This window comes from Stigmatopora nigra, chromosome 5, assembly GCF_051989575.1.
Source record: "Stigmatopora nigra isolate UIUO_SnigA chromosome 5, RoL_Snig_1.1, whole genome shotgun sequence".
Classification (NCBI taxonomy): domain Eukaryota; kingdom Metazoa; phylum Chordata; class Actinopteri; order Syngnathiformes; family Syngnathidae; genus Stigmatopora; species Stigmatopora nigra.
Window position 1 is genome coordinate 5,558,811 of NC_135512.1, and position 18,364 is coordinate 5,577,174.

Consider the following 18,364-nt stretch of genomic DNA (forward strand, 5'->3'; position numbering starts at 1 on the left):
TGTCTTTAAAAAACAAGTTTCGTGTTCCTTTTTGCTGCTTTCTTCTTATTAACGTTTTTGTTTGACATTTCACCTGTCTCATGTGTGTAAAATGCGTACAATTAATGTAGTAAAATAATCGCGATAATAACTTGTTCGTGGACCTTTAATTCCCACATCTCGCATAATTCTTCTGTCAGCTGACTTGCGGACGCCATTTTGTCAGCCATTTCCTCCATTGAGCCACTGCCAGCCAGGCGTCATTGAGCACACAGCAACCCGGGAAGCTGTGCCTCTCTCCGGTCTTCGATCAGCTTCAGCGGCCCCTCATCCCGGGGCTCACGGCAACAACACCGGCAGCAACAGCAGCGATCTCCGGCTGGATGAGACACGGTCTCCGAGGGTCGGTCGACACCCACCGGTACCAGTGACACCGCCGCCTAGCCGCGAGCATGGCTCTGAAGATTGTCAAGGGGAGCATCGATCGGATGTTCGATAAAAACCTACAGGATTTAGTACGTGGCATCAGGAACCACAAAGAGGATGAGGTAACGCCAAAATAACAATCCCCCCCAAACATAAACAAAACGCAGCCCCTTCATACATAACACACGTCACCCCCTTCCGACGTAAAATTTCCGTTATGTTGATCTAGTCGTGTCGGCTGCTGATTTCCCATTAAATCACTCTGGCTAAAATGTTAGCGTCACTGCTAACTGTCATATTAGCATTTTTCCTTCCTTCAACCCAATAAATAAGTCCTTTTATCTTTGGCTGAGTGATGACTGCATGAAAAACCGACTTGTATAAATATTTAGCCACCACTGAAGCTTACATTTTAATCGTTTTAGTAAAAAAAGACGCTTATTGGCTGGAGCGGTGAAGTTAGCTTGCTAATTGACAGCTATGTTAATGAAGGTTGATGGTAGAGACTCAACGGGGCTAAACGACTTATTTTTGCTGTTTTGCTACAAATAATTTCACATTTGGCCGAAATCAGATCTACCTTTTGGGAATTGAGACTAAGACAAGCCGATGACAAAAAATATATTACAGATCAGGACTTGGTTTAAGATTTGCAGAGCATTCTCTCTTAAATGCAATGTCTTTTAAATATACCTTACAGATAAATAAAGGGGCGTGGCGTCTATAAAAAAAATTTGCATAACAAAAATATTCCCCAAAAATCATTGCATGGTAAAATGAGCAAATAAAAAATGTATCTGATTTGGTCAACTGCCAAACTATCACATTTGTCTGAATTAAAACAAATAAACAAATTTATAAGTGGAATTTGAATCCATTTTCAGAAATATTGGTCTAAAGACTAAATTGAATAAGGTAATATTAGCACAAAATGACAATTTTATTCCAGTTTTGTTATAATAACACTAAAACAGAGTAGTAACTTGAATTGCCATTAGTTTTTCGCATTTGACCAAAAAAATCAATCAACTCTACTAGTATATCTAACATCATTATTACACGCTTATACTGGTCACATTGGCTTTGGCTTAATATTGAGTCGGACACAACTTGTCCTTGTCTTGTATTTGCTTGTCATTTTTACTGCGTTTTATGGTGTCAAGGCAGCCTAGAAGCCAAGGTTGTGTACACACTTGTCCATCTGTGGTTCGAGTGTGAAATTCTGAGTGTTGTCAGAATGTCACACTTTTTCATGGGAGCAGGCCAGAAAACGGCCTTGCTTCGTCTAAAGAGTTCAATGAGTCTTTCCAGTATTGTGTCCGATCACTGGCGCTTGACGTCGTGATCTGTCCAGTGCTTGTCTTAGGTTTTTTTCTTTGAGGGGGTAACGGTAACCTAACCTTGCAGAACCAGATAAGGTGATGGTTGCCCAGCCAACATGGGACAGATTGTTAAAATATTAATGTGTTATTTTGTGTGGCAGCTCAGTTCCTAACCCTCTATGGAAAACCTTCAGACTTGACATGATCTGTTCTAGGATGTTCAGTTTAGTTATTAAAACTTTTTTTTTTTTTTTTAGTAATGACAAAGGGGCTACTGATACAAAATGTGGATGTCGCTTTGTCATGGGAGATATCAGACTTGACTGGGTATTACTGTCACAGAATGAAATGAAAGCAAAGAAATTTTGTTATAGCACTTATATATGTCTGGTTGGGCTATATCACCCTAACATAGAAGCTCTAATTCATTTAACAAAAAGTCTATTATTATTTTTTACACTCTGCTTATAGCCATATTTTCACATATTTCTTTTTCACTCCTGATATCTCAAACCAGCTTTGAAATTTTTTTTCCCCCAGGCCAACATTTTTGACATTCATGAAATACATGTTACACAATGTAAAAAATGGCTTTTTATTCCAAACATTTATGTAAAAAAAAATCACAAATGAATGTAATTTTCTCTTTAACCTTTTAAAGAACATTGAACAAGCCAGTCTAGTTCACTTAAGTATAACACGGGCATTTATTTTTCCCCCCGGTCAGCTCTTTCCCTTATTTAATTTAGTGAATTAACCATTTTGCGATCGATGAGTGACGTGGAGTCGTTGTGTGGCTCTGTTGATTGTGTTTTTTGAATAAAATACACACCTCCCCCTATCACTGTGCTGTCCCATGACTGCGCACACATGACCAGCACTCTCACCCACTCTCTACAAGAGCTTTACGTCTTTGTCATCAGTTGCTCTCTGGGGCTCCTCCCTCCAATCGCAGATAGATTTTTTCTTCCACCGTGTCGCTTTTTAAACACCAAGCAAAAAGCTGTATATTTTCTTGTCGTCTCTGATGAGTCAATGTGGGGGCGCCAATTACCTTCAATTACTACTTGGGCTGAGACCATAATATATTTGTCGTGTGCCTGGTAAATTAGTTTAGGAGTACCTAATCCCGATAGCACTCAATTTAGAGTGTCCAATCAGCCTGCCATGCATGTTTTTTGGAATGTGGGTGGAAACCGGAGTACCCGGGGGAAACCCACGTGGGCCCAGAGAGAACATGCAAACTCCCCACTGGTGGGCCAACCTGGATTGGAACCCAAGGACCCCAAAGCTTTGAGGCTGACGCGCTAACCACTCGCCCCATCGGGCTGCCGACAACAGCTATTTCACCTTTATTTTTGTTTCTACCCACTATTGCCTATTAAAAATATGAATTTCTGTCTTTTCACTTTATTAAGCAATATTTTTCTCCCGGGATGCACTTGATAAAAGTGTTGTATGGCTCTTTAATTAAAACCCTTTTCAAAGAACAGTTTTGTCCAGCAGTGAAGAAAAAAAAAGCAACTACCTTATTTTCACGACTATAAGGCGTACTTAAAGTCTTACATTTTCTCCAAATTAGACGGAACGCCTTATAATCCAGTGTACTTTATATATGGAAAAAAATTAAAATGTGTCCTTCATTGACGGTGCGCCTTATAATGCGGTGCGCCTTATAGTCGTGAAAATACGATACTCTGACAAAACATTTTAAATTTAAAGATGATATTTTAGACAGCAGATAAATGGCAACAACCTCTCAGATGTCCATGTCCTGAACAAAATTTCCTTTTCATAGTTATATACTGCATTGCACTTGTTGCCCTGTTGCACACTACATGGTTCCCCCTCATCTGATCTTTGGGCCCACCCTTTCTATCCGCTCTCAGGCCAAGTACATCTCGACTTGTATCGATGAGATCAAACAGGAGCTCAAGCAGGACAACATCGCCGTCAAAGCCAATGCTGTGTGCAAGCTCACCTACGTAAGACCACACGAATGATTCTATGTCATTTGCCAGCATTAGATAATTAATGAGCCTATATTTTGTTCGGTAATAGCTTCAAATGCTGGGCTACGACGTCAGCTGGGCCGCTTTCAATATCGTTGAAGTCATGAGTTCCTCCAAGTTCACTTACAAGGTAAACCAATGGCGGATTTTGCAATGTTGACGTTTTCCGGCTCAAACTTTGATTGCCATTCCCATCCCTCGCAGAGGATCGGTTACTTGGCAGCCTCACAGTGCTTCCACGAGAGTACCGATGTCATCATGCTGACGACTAATCAGATCCGAAAGGTAAGCAAGTGGCTGCGCTGATTCCGTTATTGCCTCGGCCTCCTTTTCATGGCCCAATCCAGATTTCACAGTCTTGAACAGCATTTGGTAATCCGTTATGCCAAGAGACACCTGCTAGGGGATATTTTCCATTTTTAAAAACATTTAGTTCTCCTAAACTTGATGAATGGCGGACTATCTGAAATACTCATATTCAGTAAAAACTTAATTACTTACTGAAATGTTTAATTTTATTGAAATTTTACTACACGGTTACACAGAGAATGTATCTCACCCCCGCAGGATCTCAGCAGTCCCAACCAGTACGACACAGGTGTCGCCCTCACGGGCCTCTCTTGCTTCGTCACCCCCGACCTGGCTCGGGATTTAGCCAATGACATCATGACACTGGTGAGCCAAAGAATTTACCAACTGGGTTTTTTTTCTCATTAGTGCTAACTTTTAGCCTTGTTTCCATCAAGTTTGGTTCAATTTAAACCACCACATATTTTTTAATTTTATTATTAATCACATCCTAGAAAAAAAGATCCAAAATGCAGTCGCTCAATGCTCTCCAATTTGTTTTACCAATTTACCAATCATACGCAGTTTTTAGGTATGATGACAATTATTAGGCTTTTGTCAAGTCAATGATGATGACAAAGCCTATGTCCGATTATTATGATGATGATTATTATTATTATTATTATGTTTTCTAAGTACACGTGTGTGTGCCCACTGTCTAACTTTCTATGGTACAAGGTACAAGTTTTCAAATAACAATGTTGTTTATCTTGCTTGTTTAAGTGTTGTAGATTGCTGTTTTTGTAGCTACATGGTCAATAACATCACGCTCTTCCCATTTTGTAATCTTTCCCCCTACTTTAGATGTCTCACACTAAACCATACATCAGGAAGAAAGCAGTGCTGATAATGTACAAGGTGTTCCTCAAATACCCCGAGTCCCTCCGCCCTGCTTTCCCCAGGCTTAAGGAGAAACTTGAAGACCCAGATCCAGGTGCCATTACAGTTTAAATCCCACTGTCATTACAATTTGTTAATCTATTTTATGTGAGGTCCCATTATCCTGATTAAAGACACCTCTGTCCTTCCCTCCCTGCTGTAGGTGTGCAGTCAGCCGCCGTCAATGTGATTTGTGAGCTGGCCCGCAGGAATCCTAAAAACTACCTGTCTTTGGCACCACTCTTCTTCAAGCTTATGACCTCATCCACTAACAATTGGGTTCTTATAAAGATAATTAAGTTGGTGAGTCAACAAGACAGAATAGGTCATTCACACACACACGCTACAAAATCCAAGCACAACAACAGATGACCTAGTGCTTAATATCATTACATAATGTTTTCACCCATGCATTTTGCCATAATTAACTGTATTTATTATTTTTATTTTTTTACAGTTTGGTGCACTCACTCCTCTGGAGCCTCGTTTAGGAAAGAAGTTGATTGAACCACTTACAAATCTCATTCACAGGTAAGAAAAAAAAAATCTTTATTTTATGGTAAGCTAAAATTGCTGCCAAGTCAAATATATTTCATTTGTGTTTTCTTTCCAACTTGCAGTACATCTGCCATGTCTTTGCTGTATGAGTGTGTAAACACTGTTATTGCAGGTCAGTGTTCTTCTATCATTTATGGGATGTTAACATGGTTTTAATGCAAATATTTGCTCTAATTAGAATGCACTACTGTGTTAGCAATGAGATATGATATATTACACAAGCCTTACATATTAGGGTTATTCTATAAACCTCATAACAGGTACTATGCTGTATAAAGAGGACCCCTTTGTACTATAGCTAATCTAAATACTGTTTGTGACATGAAATTGACAAGTTTATGCCCTTGAGTGCCGTTTTTTTTAAAAAATTGAAGTGGGGAAATTAAACCATATTTCCAAAACAGTTTAACAGTGTATCTGATTGCAATATTATCCTATTTTGCAGTGTTAATTTCCTTATCATCTGGGATGCCCAACCACAGTGCTAGTATCCAGGTAGGCTTCATCGGTCCACTTCTGGTCTTCTCCCGTTTTAAGTAACTTGCATGTTTTTACTTTTTGGTTGTGTTTTTTTTCCTTTCTTATTCTGTCCGACCAGTGGTCAAGTCTATTGACTTTTACTGCATGTCTTCACGCTTCTTCTGTTTTTCCTGCGTTGTTTCTTCTCTTTTTTTTATATAGAACCCATTTATATTTCATGGCCTGACAATCTAACGCTCTCTTTCTGCCTTCCAGCTCTGTGTGCAGAAACTGCGAATCCTGATTGAAGACTCTGACCAGAACTGTGAGCCCTCTGTCAATGCCTGCAGTGTGTCATTTTCTCATTGTCTGCGTGTTTCTCAATCTGGACCACAAGTCCTGTCCCCTTCTTAGAGGATCCCAAAGAGTCCTAAATCAATCGGGATAACTCGAACTGCAGAACTTTTTAGGCCTTTTTTATTGAGTTCAGTCACAACAACCTCATATAATTCAAGATTGCTGCCATTTATTACGTTTTTCCTCAAATTTGAGGATCCAATCGAGTTATCCGGACTGTCCTCCCCAACCCAACAAATAGATAGTTGTCTAGAGTAGATTGTAAACAGAGGGTAGGGCTGCACCTGATGGTCCAGCCCGGAACCTCTGGTGTGAATAGAGTAGATTGTGAACCTCTGCTAGATAGTGTTGTATTTCTGCACTGCTTAGCTGCAGTTAAAATAAGATTTTTAAGAAGTTGACATTTTTTTTAACAAAAAAAGGCGAATAATGAAATCTCCCCTTATTGAGATTCTTAATTTACTATATATAGTTCCTCGCTAAGATGTCAAAACAACCTAAAACACAGACCACTATTATATGTAAATTGATTTATTGACTGAACAGTGATGCATAAGAATAATAATGCATGTTTGTGAGAAATAACTCTCCAAAAACACATTGACATGAGGTTCTTCTCATTTATATTACTTCGTCACAGCCTTCTAAATCTAATATGTGCATTTCAAATAACATGCTAGCACAAAGTGAGGTCATCGGAGTCAAATATATCCCCTCACGCATTTAGACGCATTAAATATTATCGGCAAACTAGACCAATACAAAGCTTTTCTTCACTATTGCTGATACCATATTTCACAGTACAAAGCATTTTTCCATTGGTCGGCACATCGAGCCCTCCCCCAAAGAGCTCCCCTACTCATCATGGCGGTAATGTATTCACTGCAGCCAAAGTCACAACATATTGATTAGATTGTGATAGGCTTTTCTCTCTGACTGCAAGAGTGCCACAATTGTGTGACTCGGCAAGTTTAACACTACCAATTCATGTTTTTGTCCCGTGCCTACATGTTTGTTGGTCATTTCCATTCTTCATCTTTAAATGTCCATTGCCTTTTAATTCGGATATAACCAGTGTACGCATGAACATACCGCCAACGTGAATAACGAGTAGGTTACGTAACCACAACGAGAGCTTTCAATTATTTTATTCAGGCACCGATAGAAGTACTTGGCAGGAGTTTGTTTTTTAGTATACTCAGCAAGTTTCTGTGTGGGAATATGTTTCTTCAGTGAAGTACCTGGGGCTTTTGGCTATGTCTAAAATCCTGAAGACCCACCCCAAGTCAGTGCAGAGCCACAAAGATCTCATTTTGCAGTGTCTGGATGACAAGGATGAGTCCATCCGTCTCAGAGCTTTGGATTTACTCTATGGCATGGTATGTACAACTTTGAAGTTTATTTGCTATGTTACCTGACCTATATAAACATATATATATCCTTTTTGATTTTCTCCAAACTGCATACAGTCTTATTATTATATTATATTCTTCTGTAGGTATCCAAAAAGAACTTGATGGAGATTGTGAAGAAACTGATGCTCCATGTGGATAAAGCAGAGGGAACCACATACAGGGATGAACTGCTCACCAAGATCATTGACATCTGTAGCCAAAGCAACTACCAGTACATCACCAACTTTGAATGGTCCGTTTTTCTCCCCACCAAAGACTTACATGTTCTATTTTGGATCACAGATTTTCAGCTGTTCTTTTCACTCATGTTTGCTTTACAGGTACATCAGCATCCTGGTAGAGTTGACCCGATTAGAGGGTACGAGGCACGGTCACCTTATCGCCTCTCAGATGCTGGACGTAGCCATCCGAGTCAAGGCCATCCGGGTGTTTGCCGTGGCCCAGATGGCCACCTTGCTGGACAATGCCCACCTTTTGACTGGCAACATGCAGAGAAATGGCATTTGTGAGGTCTTGTATGCTGCAGCCTGGATCTGCGGCGAGTTCTCTGAGTAGGTTCAATTTTATGTTAATTATTCTCCAGCATTGTGCCTTTATGCTCTCTAAAATTATGATTTTAGTCTTTTAAAAACCATCCTCTTTCAAAATATTATTTTTTTTACTTACTTTCTGGCATTTAACATTTTTATTGAAGTAAAAATATTATATATTTTTTCTTAAGGTACAACTAGCCACTTAGGTACTATCATACTTATTATTGTCCATCTGTCCCTTATATTATACCTTTACTATAGTAAAATTAACCATTTATTCTCACAAAATCTGTTTTATTCTTATTTTTTTGCCTTTTTTTAGTTTTTATAGTTTCCTCAAAACTCTTAAGCTCATCATAAAATTACACATTTCTCAAGTTTATCTGCTTGTTTTAACTGATGTCAGAAAATCAATGCACTTATAAATAGTGCATTTTTTTTGTTGCTAGAACATTTTCTCAAATGTTTTTAGAAAATTGCCAGTTGCATACTTCATTTCTACATTGTTTGATTTAATCTCTACTGAAAAAAAAAATGGAATCATCCTTTTTTTAGACATCTGGAGAACCCTGTGCAGACACTAGAAGCCATGCTGCGACCCAAGGTGGCCACTTTGCCGGGCCACATCCAGGCCGTGTACGTGCAGAACGCCGCCAAGCTGTTCGCCACTGTACTGCAGAGCCAAAAAGACAACACAGACAGCACAACTGCACAGGAAACCAACCAGCTGATGATAGACCGCTTGCCCCTTTTTGTCCAAAGCGCCAACTTGGAGGTGCAAGAGAGGGTAAGATGACCCCTTGTCCAGCTGTGATTTTTTCCCATTTTGATAAAAATAATTCTCATTTATTCTAATTACACTTCACAGGCATCTTGCATCCTGCAGTTGGTAAAATACATTCAGAAACTGCAACAAAAGGAGATAGAGGTCGCGGAGGAAGTGATTGCGCTTTTTGCTGGTGAACTCAATCCTGTTGCTCCGAAGGCACAGAAAAAAGTGCCTGTCCCAGACGGGTGAGTATTAGGCCAATCTTGAAATTGCTACATTTATCAATTTTTACAATGTAATTTACTTTATTACTAACAAAGTAAATTATAAATAACAAAATATTTTGTATATTTAGGCTGGACTTGGATGCCTGGATCAACGAGCCTCCATCTGAAAGCGAGTCTGAGGATGAGCAACCCAAGGCTATATTTACCAAGGAGGAACCCAAACATTCCCGACCCAGACACACAGAGGTGGACGAGAAGGAGCTGGCAAGGGTACGAGTCATACGTTATGTATAACTAACTGTCTTTGTTGCTTATTCTTTTGAATACATTTGACTTTGTTTTTTCGTACAGAGAAGAGAAGCCAGAAAACAAGAACAGGCAAACAATCCTTTTTACATCAAGGCCTCACCATCCTCTCAAAAGGTTCCTTTCACTTCAGTTTCCTCCATTTGAATGTATTTTTTTCTGTGATTAGCCATGAATAGATTGATAATGATACACAATTGTGTGTTTCTAGGTGTACCAGGACGCACCAGGAGTGGAGCATATCCCTGTCGTTCAGATTGATTTGAGTGTGCCTCTTAAAGTACCAGGTTAGGCATCATAAAAATCCAAACTCCCTTGATAATAAGATAGTAAATAATCTAAGGCAAGGGTGTCAGACTCAGGTTTGTTCGTGGGCCACTTTAACGTCATCTTGATTTCACATGGCCATTTTAGATATAATATTTAGATTCTTTTTTACATAAATGGATTAAAAGAACTGGATTAAAAGCCCGGAATATTCAGTTTTTTATAGATTTATTTTAGCTTTTTTTTTAAATATATTTTTAGATTTTACAAAATGATTTTTGAAGTAAAAACACAGAACAAATGGATGAAAAAAATGACAATTATTGATTTAAAGGGGGAAATCAGGAAATTTAATATACATCTATACTCTTCATTTGAATTTGATCCTAAAACAGAAAGTCGGCACTCATCATTTACTTTTCTGGGCCACACAAAATGATACGGGGAGCCAGATTTGGCCCCCGGGCCGCCACTTTGACCCCTGTGATCGAAGGGTTAGTTACTAGGCATTGTTTACTGACAGTTTCTACCAGTGAAAACAGATAGATCATCTAGTACTATCCAATAGAAGGAAAGGATTTTAAATGCTCCTTTTCTGCATCAGGCTTGCCTATGTCCGATCAGTACCTAAAGTTGGAGGAGGAGCGTCGGCAGAAGGAGAGAGCGGACAAGAAAAAGAAGGAGAAGAAAAAAAAGAAAGAGAAACGCCGAGGGAAGAAACATGACTCTGGCCCAGAGAGTGAGGAAGACATCACGCCAGCGCATATGGTCGATATTGTCACCGAGGAGATGCCAGAGGTGAAAATGTCACAATGTAGTAGCCTAGAAGCTTAAATGCATGCTCAAACTTGAATTTATTCCTTCCTGGGATTAATTTGAATTTTAAATGGTTACAGTCTTTAATCTTTAATCAAAGTCATATTTATTGAAATTGAGTCTTAAAAATAGAGTTATAAATATAATGGTACCTATAAAAAAAGTGCATCCGTTAACAGTACATATGAAACATAAACAGAAACAAAGGACTTAAGTATTAACATACTCATCTCTCATCATTAAAGTAAAAAGTATAAAGTACGGGTTGGATTAAAAAGCCTAACGGGCCGTAGTTTGCCCAGGTCTGTCCTCACTACTAATAATTAATATCTATATCGGTCCTGAAAAGCTCATGTCAGTCAATATCTATGATGAAATCAATTTAAATTCTTTTTCTTTTCATTAAATGTCTCCAGAATGCCTTACCAAGTGACGAGGATGACAAAGATCCAAATGATCCTCACAAAGCTCTGGATATCGACCTGGACAAGTGAGTCAACAATGCTACTGGCCACATTCAAACCACAAATGTTTTTTTTTTTTTCAATTGGATATGAATATGTTTCCATGAATCCAGTTGAATCCGTCTTAGGCTTCCTGGCCTATTACTTATTGGCCCTCCCGTCTTTCCTCCCTCACACTGACTCTCATGGCTTTTTGCTTCCTTTCTTCTATGCAAACACACACACCTCATCACTGCCCATTTATATGCGGGCAGTTTGGTGGAAATGGCTGGGCGCAGGTGAGTAGCCCCTCAGCCAATCTGACCTGGCACTTCCAATGCATCTTTTCTCCCTCTCGCTGTCTTTCTTAATGAGCTAGCTTGCTAACATAGATTCTCCCTTACTGCTTTTTAGCACTCGGCATCTGAATACAACATTTTATTTGGTTTGACATTCAGCGTTCTATTCTCAAGCCTGTTAAAGTCAACATTATTCCCTAAAATATATTTTGTGTTTTTCTCTAGCAATACTTCTCATCAAATCACAAAAACTGGATACTGCTGGCATTATCAGGCTTCAGTTGTATCTTATTTTTATCAGCTTGGGAATGCCTGAAGAAACTGTCTTAGGTTCTAGATACCCCTTAATTGATCAAATTTCCTACAAAACTCACTAACCCTTTAAAAGAGTGGATTTTCCCCATATTTTTTCCATTCTGGAGATAACAAGCGCATGTTATATTCATCTGATGCTTTTTTTAGCCATGATCAAATATCGCTGAGGTTTAAAAATAAAAAAAAAATGCTTTTGGTTTGTGTGTTTCAAACAATACTCAAAATAATGAAACAAGAAAGGGTAGTGGTAGCAGTACAACAGATGATTGCAATATACATATTCCATTTTTATACGCAGGCCTCTTGCAGACAGCGAGAAACTTCCAGTCAGGTCCCACCGGCCGACAGAAAGTCCGAAAAGCCCAGACGGAGATGTTGAAGGCACCTCACAAGAAGTCAAGAAGAGGAGTAGCAAAGAAAAGAAGGAGAAGAAGAAAGATAAAGACAAGGATAGGAAGGTGAGTTTGGATTTCACTTAATCCCACTTTAACGTTACATTCCGTACTGGACTCAAATAAATGATGAATTATAAGACTAAAATATATATTTTTTAAAGTGGTTATTTCCTGCTTTGCAGAAGAGTAAAGAAGAGAAGAAAAAGAAAAAACACAAGCATGAAGAAAAGGGAGTGGATCTTCTTGGTAATCCATCAGAGGAGCCTGCCGTCCAATCAGAAACACAAAGTGAGGTGGTGGCTCCTCCCACTTCATCAGCCGCTGAGGTAAGCCATTTTTAGGAAGTATAGTATAGCATTATTATAGGCTTAATAATCACTCTGGGGGAAGCCTGTGTTTCATATTGTGAGGTTTTCTTATCACAAAAAATGGAATGATTATTCAATGTCATGTCATTTTTTTAATGAAGAACATTAGTGTAGTTTTCTTTGAATGCAGTAGTCCTTCAGTTAAAAAAACGTGTATTTTTTTTGTGTTGCTTAGTGTAGTAAATGACAGGATTTTAGCCCACCCTCCCATCTTACCTCCCCGCCCTCGTCTCCCTTCCCTTGCTCTTCTAGGTTTCCGATCTGGATTTCTGGCTCTCAAATGCTCCGGCGCCCTCAAATTCCCAGGTTGAGTCGCACCCCTCAGATGACCTCATTACTTGTCATAATTCCACCTCATAGTTCTCTTTATGTTACTTCTCGCCGTCATTGTACCGCTCCCACATCAAAATCCTCTCTTTCACAGGGTGCAAAACACACATTGCCTTTTTATAATTCACCAGCCTTCCTGTTTGTGTGCATGTTTGATGGTTTCTGTATGCTGTAGCTTTCGTCTTACTCTGCTTCCCTTTTGCTCTGTGAAAGTACTTCTTGATGTCTGTGGACGTTGTCGTTGTTGCTTCGTGACGGCGATAAGAGCACACGTTCGACGCGAAGGTTAACGACAGGAATCAGCACGAGAATCGATTCCTCTACGTCAGCAAACTACGGCCCGCGGGCCACATACGGCCTGCTAGGCCTTTTAACCCGGCCTGCCAATTTTGTCCAAATGTTTTTTTTTTTCCCCCAAGATGGCGCCATCACGCGGAAGCCAGTGGCAGTAGCTCTGTCCACTCTTATTTGTTTTTCGTGTTTTACGGCCCCTCTATCTTTTTTTAAATTACATTTTAATATTTCTTAATACATTCCCTTTTACTTTACTTTGTACTTTATACTTTTTACTTTAATGATGAGTGACGATTATGTTAATACTTAAGTCCTTTTTTTTCTGTTTATGTTTCATATGTACTGTTAACAGATGCACTTTTTTATATGTATCGTATCTTGTGCTGACCCGGCCCATCCGTCAAATTTTTATCGTCAATGTGGCCCCCGGGCCGAAAAGTTTGCCCACCTTTGCTCTACGTCCTGATGTTTTTGGATTGTTATGCTGCTTCGGAGTGCATATTTGACGTCTGATTAAGGGTGTCCTCAATTACGTCAAAATTCTTGTCTCCTTTAATCTGCTTTGTATGGATTCACTAACTTCACTTCTGTTGTCGCAGAATTGGTAAATCATACACGATGTTGTGTGCGACTTGCTCATTGTTTTGTGTGTTTACAGGAAGCAGCAACTGTAGCATCAGAAGCAGCCTCGGGGCCCGAGGTTCCATCTGGAAAGGCGCCACACTCCGATCCCGATCAGCCCAAAGAAATGGAAGATTCTGTGAGTCATCGGCCATGATGTCATTGTTTCAAAAATAGAAAAAAAACGCATCTACTGCAGTGGATGATAATTTCCCTCTTCCTCTCTGATGTCCTATCAATGTTAAGAAGTCTTCCAAACACAAGAAGAAGAAGCTGAAAAAGGAGAAGGAGGAGAAAGAGAAGAAAAAGAAGAAGCACCATCATCACCACCATCTTCACAGTGATGGAGGGGGAGAGGAGTCCGTGCAGAACGGAACAGTGGAGGATGAAGAACCTCTACCGGTCAGTGAGAGCCTCATAGCAAAGATTATACCAGGGGTGGGCAAACTTTTCGGCCCTGGGGCCACTTTGACTTTAAAATTTTGACAGATGGGCCGGGTCAGCACAAGATGCGATACATATAAAAAAGTGCATCCGTTAACAGTACATATGAAACATAAACAGAAAAAAAGGACTTAAGTATTAACATACCCATCTCTCATCATTAAAGTAAAAAGTATCAAGTACAAAGTCAAGTAAAAAGGAATCTATTAAGAAATATTAAAATGTCCTTTAAAATAAGAGAGGAGCTGTAAAACACGAAAAATAAATAAGAGTGGACAGAACTACTGCCACTGGCTCGAAAATAAAAACAAACCTGAATTCATCTCTTCTTTTCTTTCAGCCCATGTCCAATTACTGTCTCCTTGGAGAAAACTCATACATCAAAATGGTGAGTATGCAAAAACCTGAAAAAAACGTGGTATCATGTACATTTGAATGTGTGACGGATCAATGTCCACGTTCTATGAGACCACAACAACAACAGTCTCATTTCGAATCTCCCTCTCTTTTAAGATGATGGAAGATGCTGATCAGGTATTTGTCAAGGCTCTCTGGCTGGCAGAACGTTATTGCAATTGCTGTCCTAGATGTGTTTCTTTGTTTTTTTTTCTTCTTCCTGCATTGATTGGCCTTCCTGTGCACAGAGCTGCTTCCTATTCTCAAATTCTTTGTCCTTGCTATCTCGTATTGCATTTGCGGAAAAGAGCCATTTGTGGCTGATGCTGTGTGCAACACATTACACAGTCCAATCTCCAAGGTTGATCATATATTCTTGTTTGACTTTGGACATTCCCCAACCTTTTTTTTGTTGCAGAAAAACACTTTTTTTTGGCTGTTGTTATGGCTGACATTAACAAGTTGCTATTTAAATCAAACAGACATTTATTGCAATATCACACATCCCAAAGATTTGACATAGAATACATTTTCTGTTGCACAAAATATAGATTTTTGACTTTCCAGGTTTGACTTTGGAGGTTAAACTATGTGACTGTGTTTTCCAATTTCTTTCAAAATTAAAAGTTCAGCAGGAATTTGAGATTTGAGTCTTTCCCTGTCACATTCAGGTGTACGACATCCAGGGGAATCTACAAGACGGAAGCCAGGTGGTGGTGTCCATCATCTTTGAGAACAAGTGCGAGAGTTTCCTTAAATCTATGGAGTTCAACGTGCTGGACTCTCTCAACTCCAAACTGCAGAGGCCAGAAGGAGCCGGTGCACATGACGGTCTCACCGTCCCCTTTCAGCTTCCCCCTGGTCAGTGGGCTTTGCATCGGACACAGCAGTACCGTATTTTCAGGACTATAAGGCGCACTTAAAAGTCTTAAATTTTCTCCAAAATAGACAGACTGCCTCATAATCCAGTGTGCTTTATATATGGAAAAAAATTAAATGTCATTCATTGAGGGTGCGCCTTATAATGCGGTGCGCCTTATAGTCCTGAAAATACATTAATTTGCCACTTGTAAAGAAATCTGTGCGCTATTATTGATTCAACAAATATTAGGAGTATTCCAAACGGTTAACCCACCTGAAAAAGTTTTCTCTTAACCAGATTGTGAGCAAAAAAGGCTATTAAACTCAAATGAATGTTTATTTACCCATATTACCCATAATGCAGGTGTTTCCAATGAAGCTCGCTTTGTGTTCACCGTGCAAAGCATTGTGATGCCACAGAAACTGAAGGGAACGCTGACTTTCATTGTAAAGGTTAGAAAACAATGACTTTGAACAACTTGTTATGATATTTGTTCTACAAAAGTTTTATTTTGCTGTATCAGAATGAAGACTCCTCAACTCATGAAAAACTGGACTTTAAACTGCACTTTACTTGTACCTCCTACCTTATCACCACTCCATGCTACAGGTGAGGGAGGACATATAACCATCTTTATCATAGTTGGTATATAATGTTGTTGTTTTTTTTTGTATTCGACTAGCGATGCATTTGCTAAGTTGTTGGAATCTGGAGACCTGAAGGGCAGCTCTGTCAAACTGGAAGGAGTCAACATGCCCTTTCACCACCTTCTGGCCAGGATCTGCTTTCATCACCACTTCTCTGGTACACAAACACAAGAAAAAATCTGTTTTGCACACTGATAAGTTCATTAATAATTACACTTTAATATAATTAGCAAACACTGCAGGCAGACATCTGATTCAATTATTGACATTTAATTAAATAGGCCTCTTGATAAGCAGACCTATATTTGTCTGTGTATTAGTGCAAATAATGTATTAAAATGTGATTTGTTTTTTTTGTCATTTAATTTAAAACAATATTTTCCCCATTGTAGTTGTGGAACGAGTGGATTCCTGTGCCTCCATGTACAGCAGGTCTATCCAGGGTCACCATGTTTGTCTGCTCGTCAAAACTGTGAGTGAAACATTATTTTTTGGATTATAAGACCTGGATCAAAAGGCCTAAATATTCATTTTTTCATAGATATAAAACTGTTTATTTGAACTTTTTGTTTCTGTAAGGGAAAACATCTAATAATGATTTGTTTTTCATCTCAAATGGAAACTTTTTTGTTATTATATTCCTTAAAGTGGAAAACCGAAAATATTTTTATATATTTATTTTTAGATTTTACAAAATGCTTTTTGACCTAAACAAACCCAAAGAAAAAATAGATATAAAATTGTAATTATTGATTTAAAAAGGGGAAAATCAGGAAATATAATATACATCTACTATATTCATTTGAAGTTGATCCTAAAACAGAAAGTTGGCTCATGATTTACTTACTCGGACCGCACAAAATGATGCAGTGGGCCAGATTTGCCTCCCGGGCCGCCACTTTGACACCTGTGGTCTATTCTTCCCACCGTTTTCAGAAACTAAATGAATTATATTCTAATGTACCGTCCATGAAAGCCAATGAGTTCACGTTAGCTCTGATGGCGCTACTCTTGAGTTAATCAATTAACACATTTTTTTTGTACCTCGCAGTCCGACCAGACCGTGTCCATCGACGCCAAATGCGATGAGCCCGCGCTACTCGGGAACGTGCTGGATGAGATCAAGCAGACCTTCTCTCAGTGCTGATTGTGCCCGCCGGGTTTGCCCAACCTCTTTTCCTCACTAAAACCCACCACCATATTGAAAACAGTCTTGAGTGCACCCACTTGATGTTTTACAGACACACACGCCATTTACTTGCTCCGTCTTCTCCTGCAGCGCACTTTTCAATTTCCTCTCTACTGAGCTCTCTCGGGTGTCCTCGTCCTCATCTCTTCTTCCTAACCCCCCCCCCCCCCCCCCCCGCACTGTCAATCAATGACAGCCGTAGCGTAACGTTGACAACTAGACTTTTGATGTTTGAACTGCATTTTTACTGTTATTCAATTATTTTGTCCTTGGTGTGTTTTTCTGTCTGAACGCCTGTTTGCGCCTTCTACTTGTGTGTGTGTGTGTGTGTGTGTGTGTCTAAACATCCGACTGCTGTCTTGGCCTTGGAATCAAGCATCTCTTTTGAAATGAGAGATACTACTATTATCCCCTGACTATAAAACCTGCAGATCAGCCGAAGCAACTTAAAACTACGCACAAAAGTTAGAGATGTAAGATTTTCAGGATGAACCTAAAAATGCACTATTACCTTAATTGAACCAAATTGGATCTCGACTTTTTGTGAGTTAGTGTGCAAGGTAAATTCTCATACAATCACTCCTGCCCCATTTCATTTCCCCAAGAACAAATTTGTAAAAAACTAATAATAAATAAATAAAAATGAACATTTACTTGACTACGCACCAATCAGAACCAGAAATTCGACTTAAAACATTGTTATATTGGCGTCTCTGTCCTACTTTAAAAATGTTTACCAAAAAAACAAAACCTGTTGATAACTGTTAACTAACTTTATATACATGCCTGTTGCTAATAAAATTAAAAAAAATATATACTGAGCTTTGTGGAATTGATATCTGTAATGAAGAAAACCACATTTTTCATGTAAATCCCATTAAATGGAGGGTCATTTCCCTGGTGTTTAGTAGTGGAGGAAAAACACAAAAGCCAGTATTTCCAGGAAGTGATTTGCTATTTGGGAATATTTTAGCCAATCAATTCCCTTTTGTGCTCAAGTTGGTCATTATGTATGTGTCTTAAGATGACATCACAAATTGGCAGACTCATAAGCAGTGTAATTTTTTTGTTGTTATTGTTTTTAAGCA

The 18,364-nt window shown here is 39.1% G+C and overlaps 1 protein-coding gene across 5 annotated transcripts; it reads left to right on the top strand.

The window, feature by feature from the left end:
- The first annotated feature begins 179 nt into the window (after window positions 1-179).
- ap3d1 (adaptor related protein complex 3 subunit delta 1) lies at window positions 180-18,006 on the top strand. Of its 5 annotated transcripts, XM_077716621.1 has the most exons (35): window positions 180-527; window positions 3,617-3,712; window positions 3,789-3,869; window positions 3,944-4,024; window positions 4,307-4,414; window positions 4,892-5,021; window positions 5,130-5,269; window positions 5,424-5,497; window positions 5,587-5,636; window positions 5,970-6,019; window positions 6,260-6,308; window positions 7,574-7,719; window positions 7,839-7,987; window positions 8,076-8,306; window positions 8,844-9,075; window positions 9,157-9,302; window positions 9,413-9,554; window positions 9,636-9,707; window positions 9,802-9,877; window positions 10,462-10,655; window positions 11,090-11,163; window positions 11,392-11,415; window positions 12,029-12,188; window positions 12,308-12,451; window positions 12,746-12,799; window positions 13,776-13,877; window positions 13,985-14,140; window positions 14,523-14,570; window positions 14,696-14,716; window positions 15,250-15,439; window positions 15,804-15,892; window positions 15,964-16,049; window positions 16,123-16,244; window positions 16,480-16,559; window positions 17,139-18,006. In XM_077716621.1, exons 1-35 carry the CDS (start codon window positions 432-434, stop codon window positions 17,232-17,234), a joined length of 3,789 nt encoding a protein of 1,262 aa, XP_077572747.1. In that variant the 5' UTR covers window positions 180-431; the 3' UTR covers window positions 17,235-18,006. The 5 variants fall into 5 exon arrangements, with proteins under 5 accessions (XP_077572747.1, XP_077572748.1, XP_077572752.1 ...); XM_077716622.1 differs by lacking the exon at window positions 14,696-14,716; XM_077716626.1 differs by lacking the exon at window positions 12,746-12,799.
- Window positions 18,007-18,364: the final 358 nt, after the last annotated feature.

Coding starts and splice junctions, on each gene's coding strand:
- ap3d1 (XM_077716621.1), top strand. CDS start 432: ATGGCTCTGAAGATTGTCAAGGGGAGCATCGATCGGATGTTCGATAAA. Junction 4,025..4,306: donor CGACTAATCAGATCCGAAAG/GTAAGCAAGTGG, acceptor TCACCCCCGCAG/GATCTCAGCAGTCCCAACCA. Junction 4,415..4,891: donor CCAATGACATCATGACACTG/GTGAGCCAAAGA, acceptor CCCCTACTTTAG/ATGTCTCACACTAAACCATA.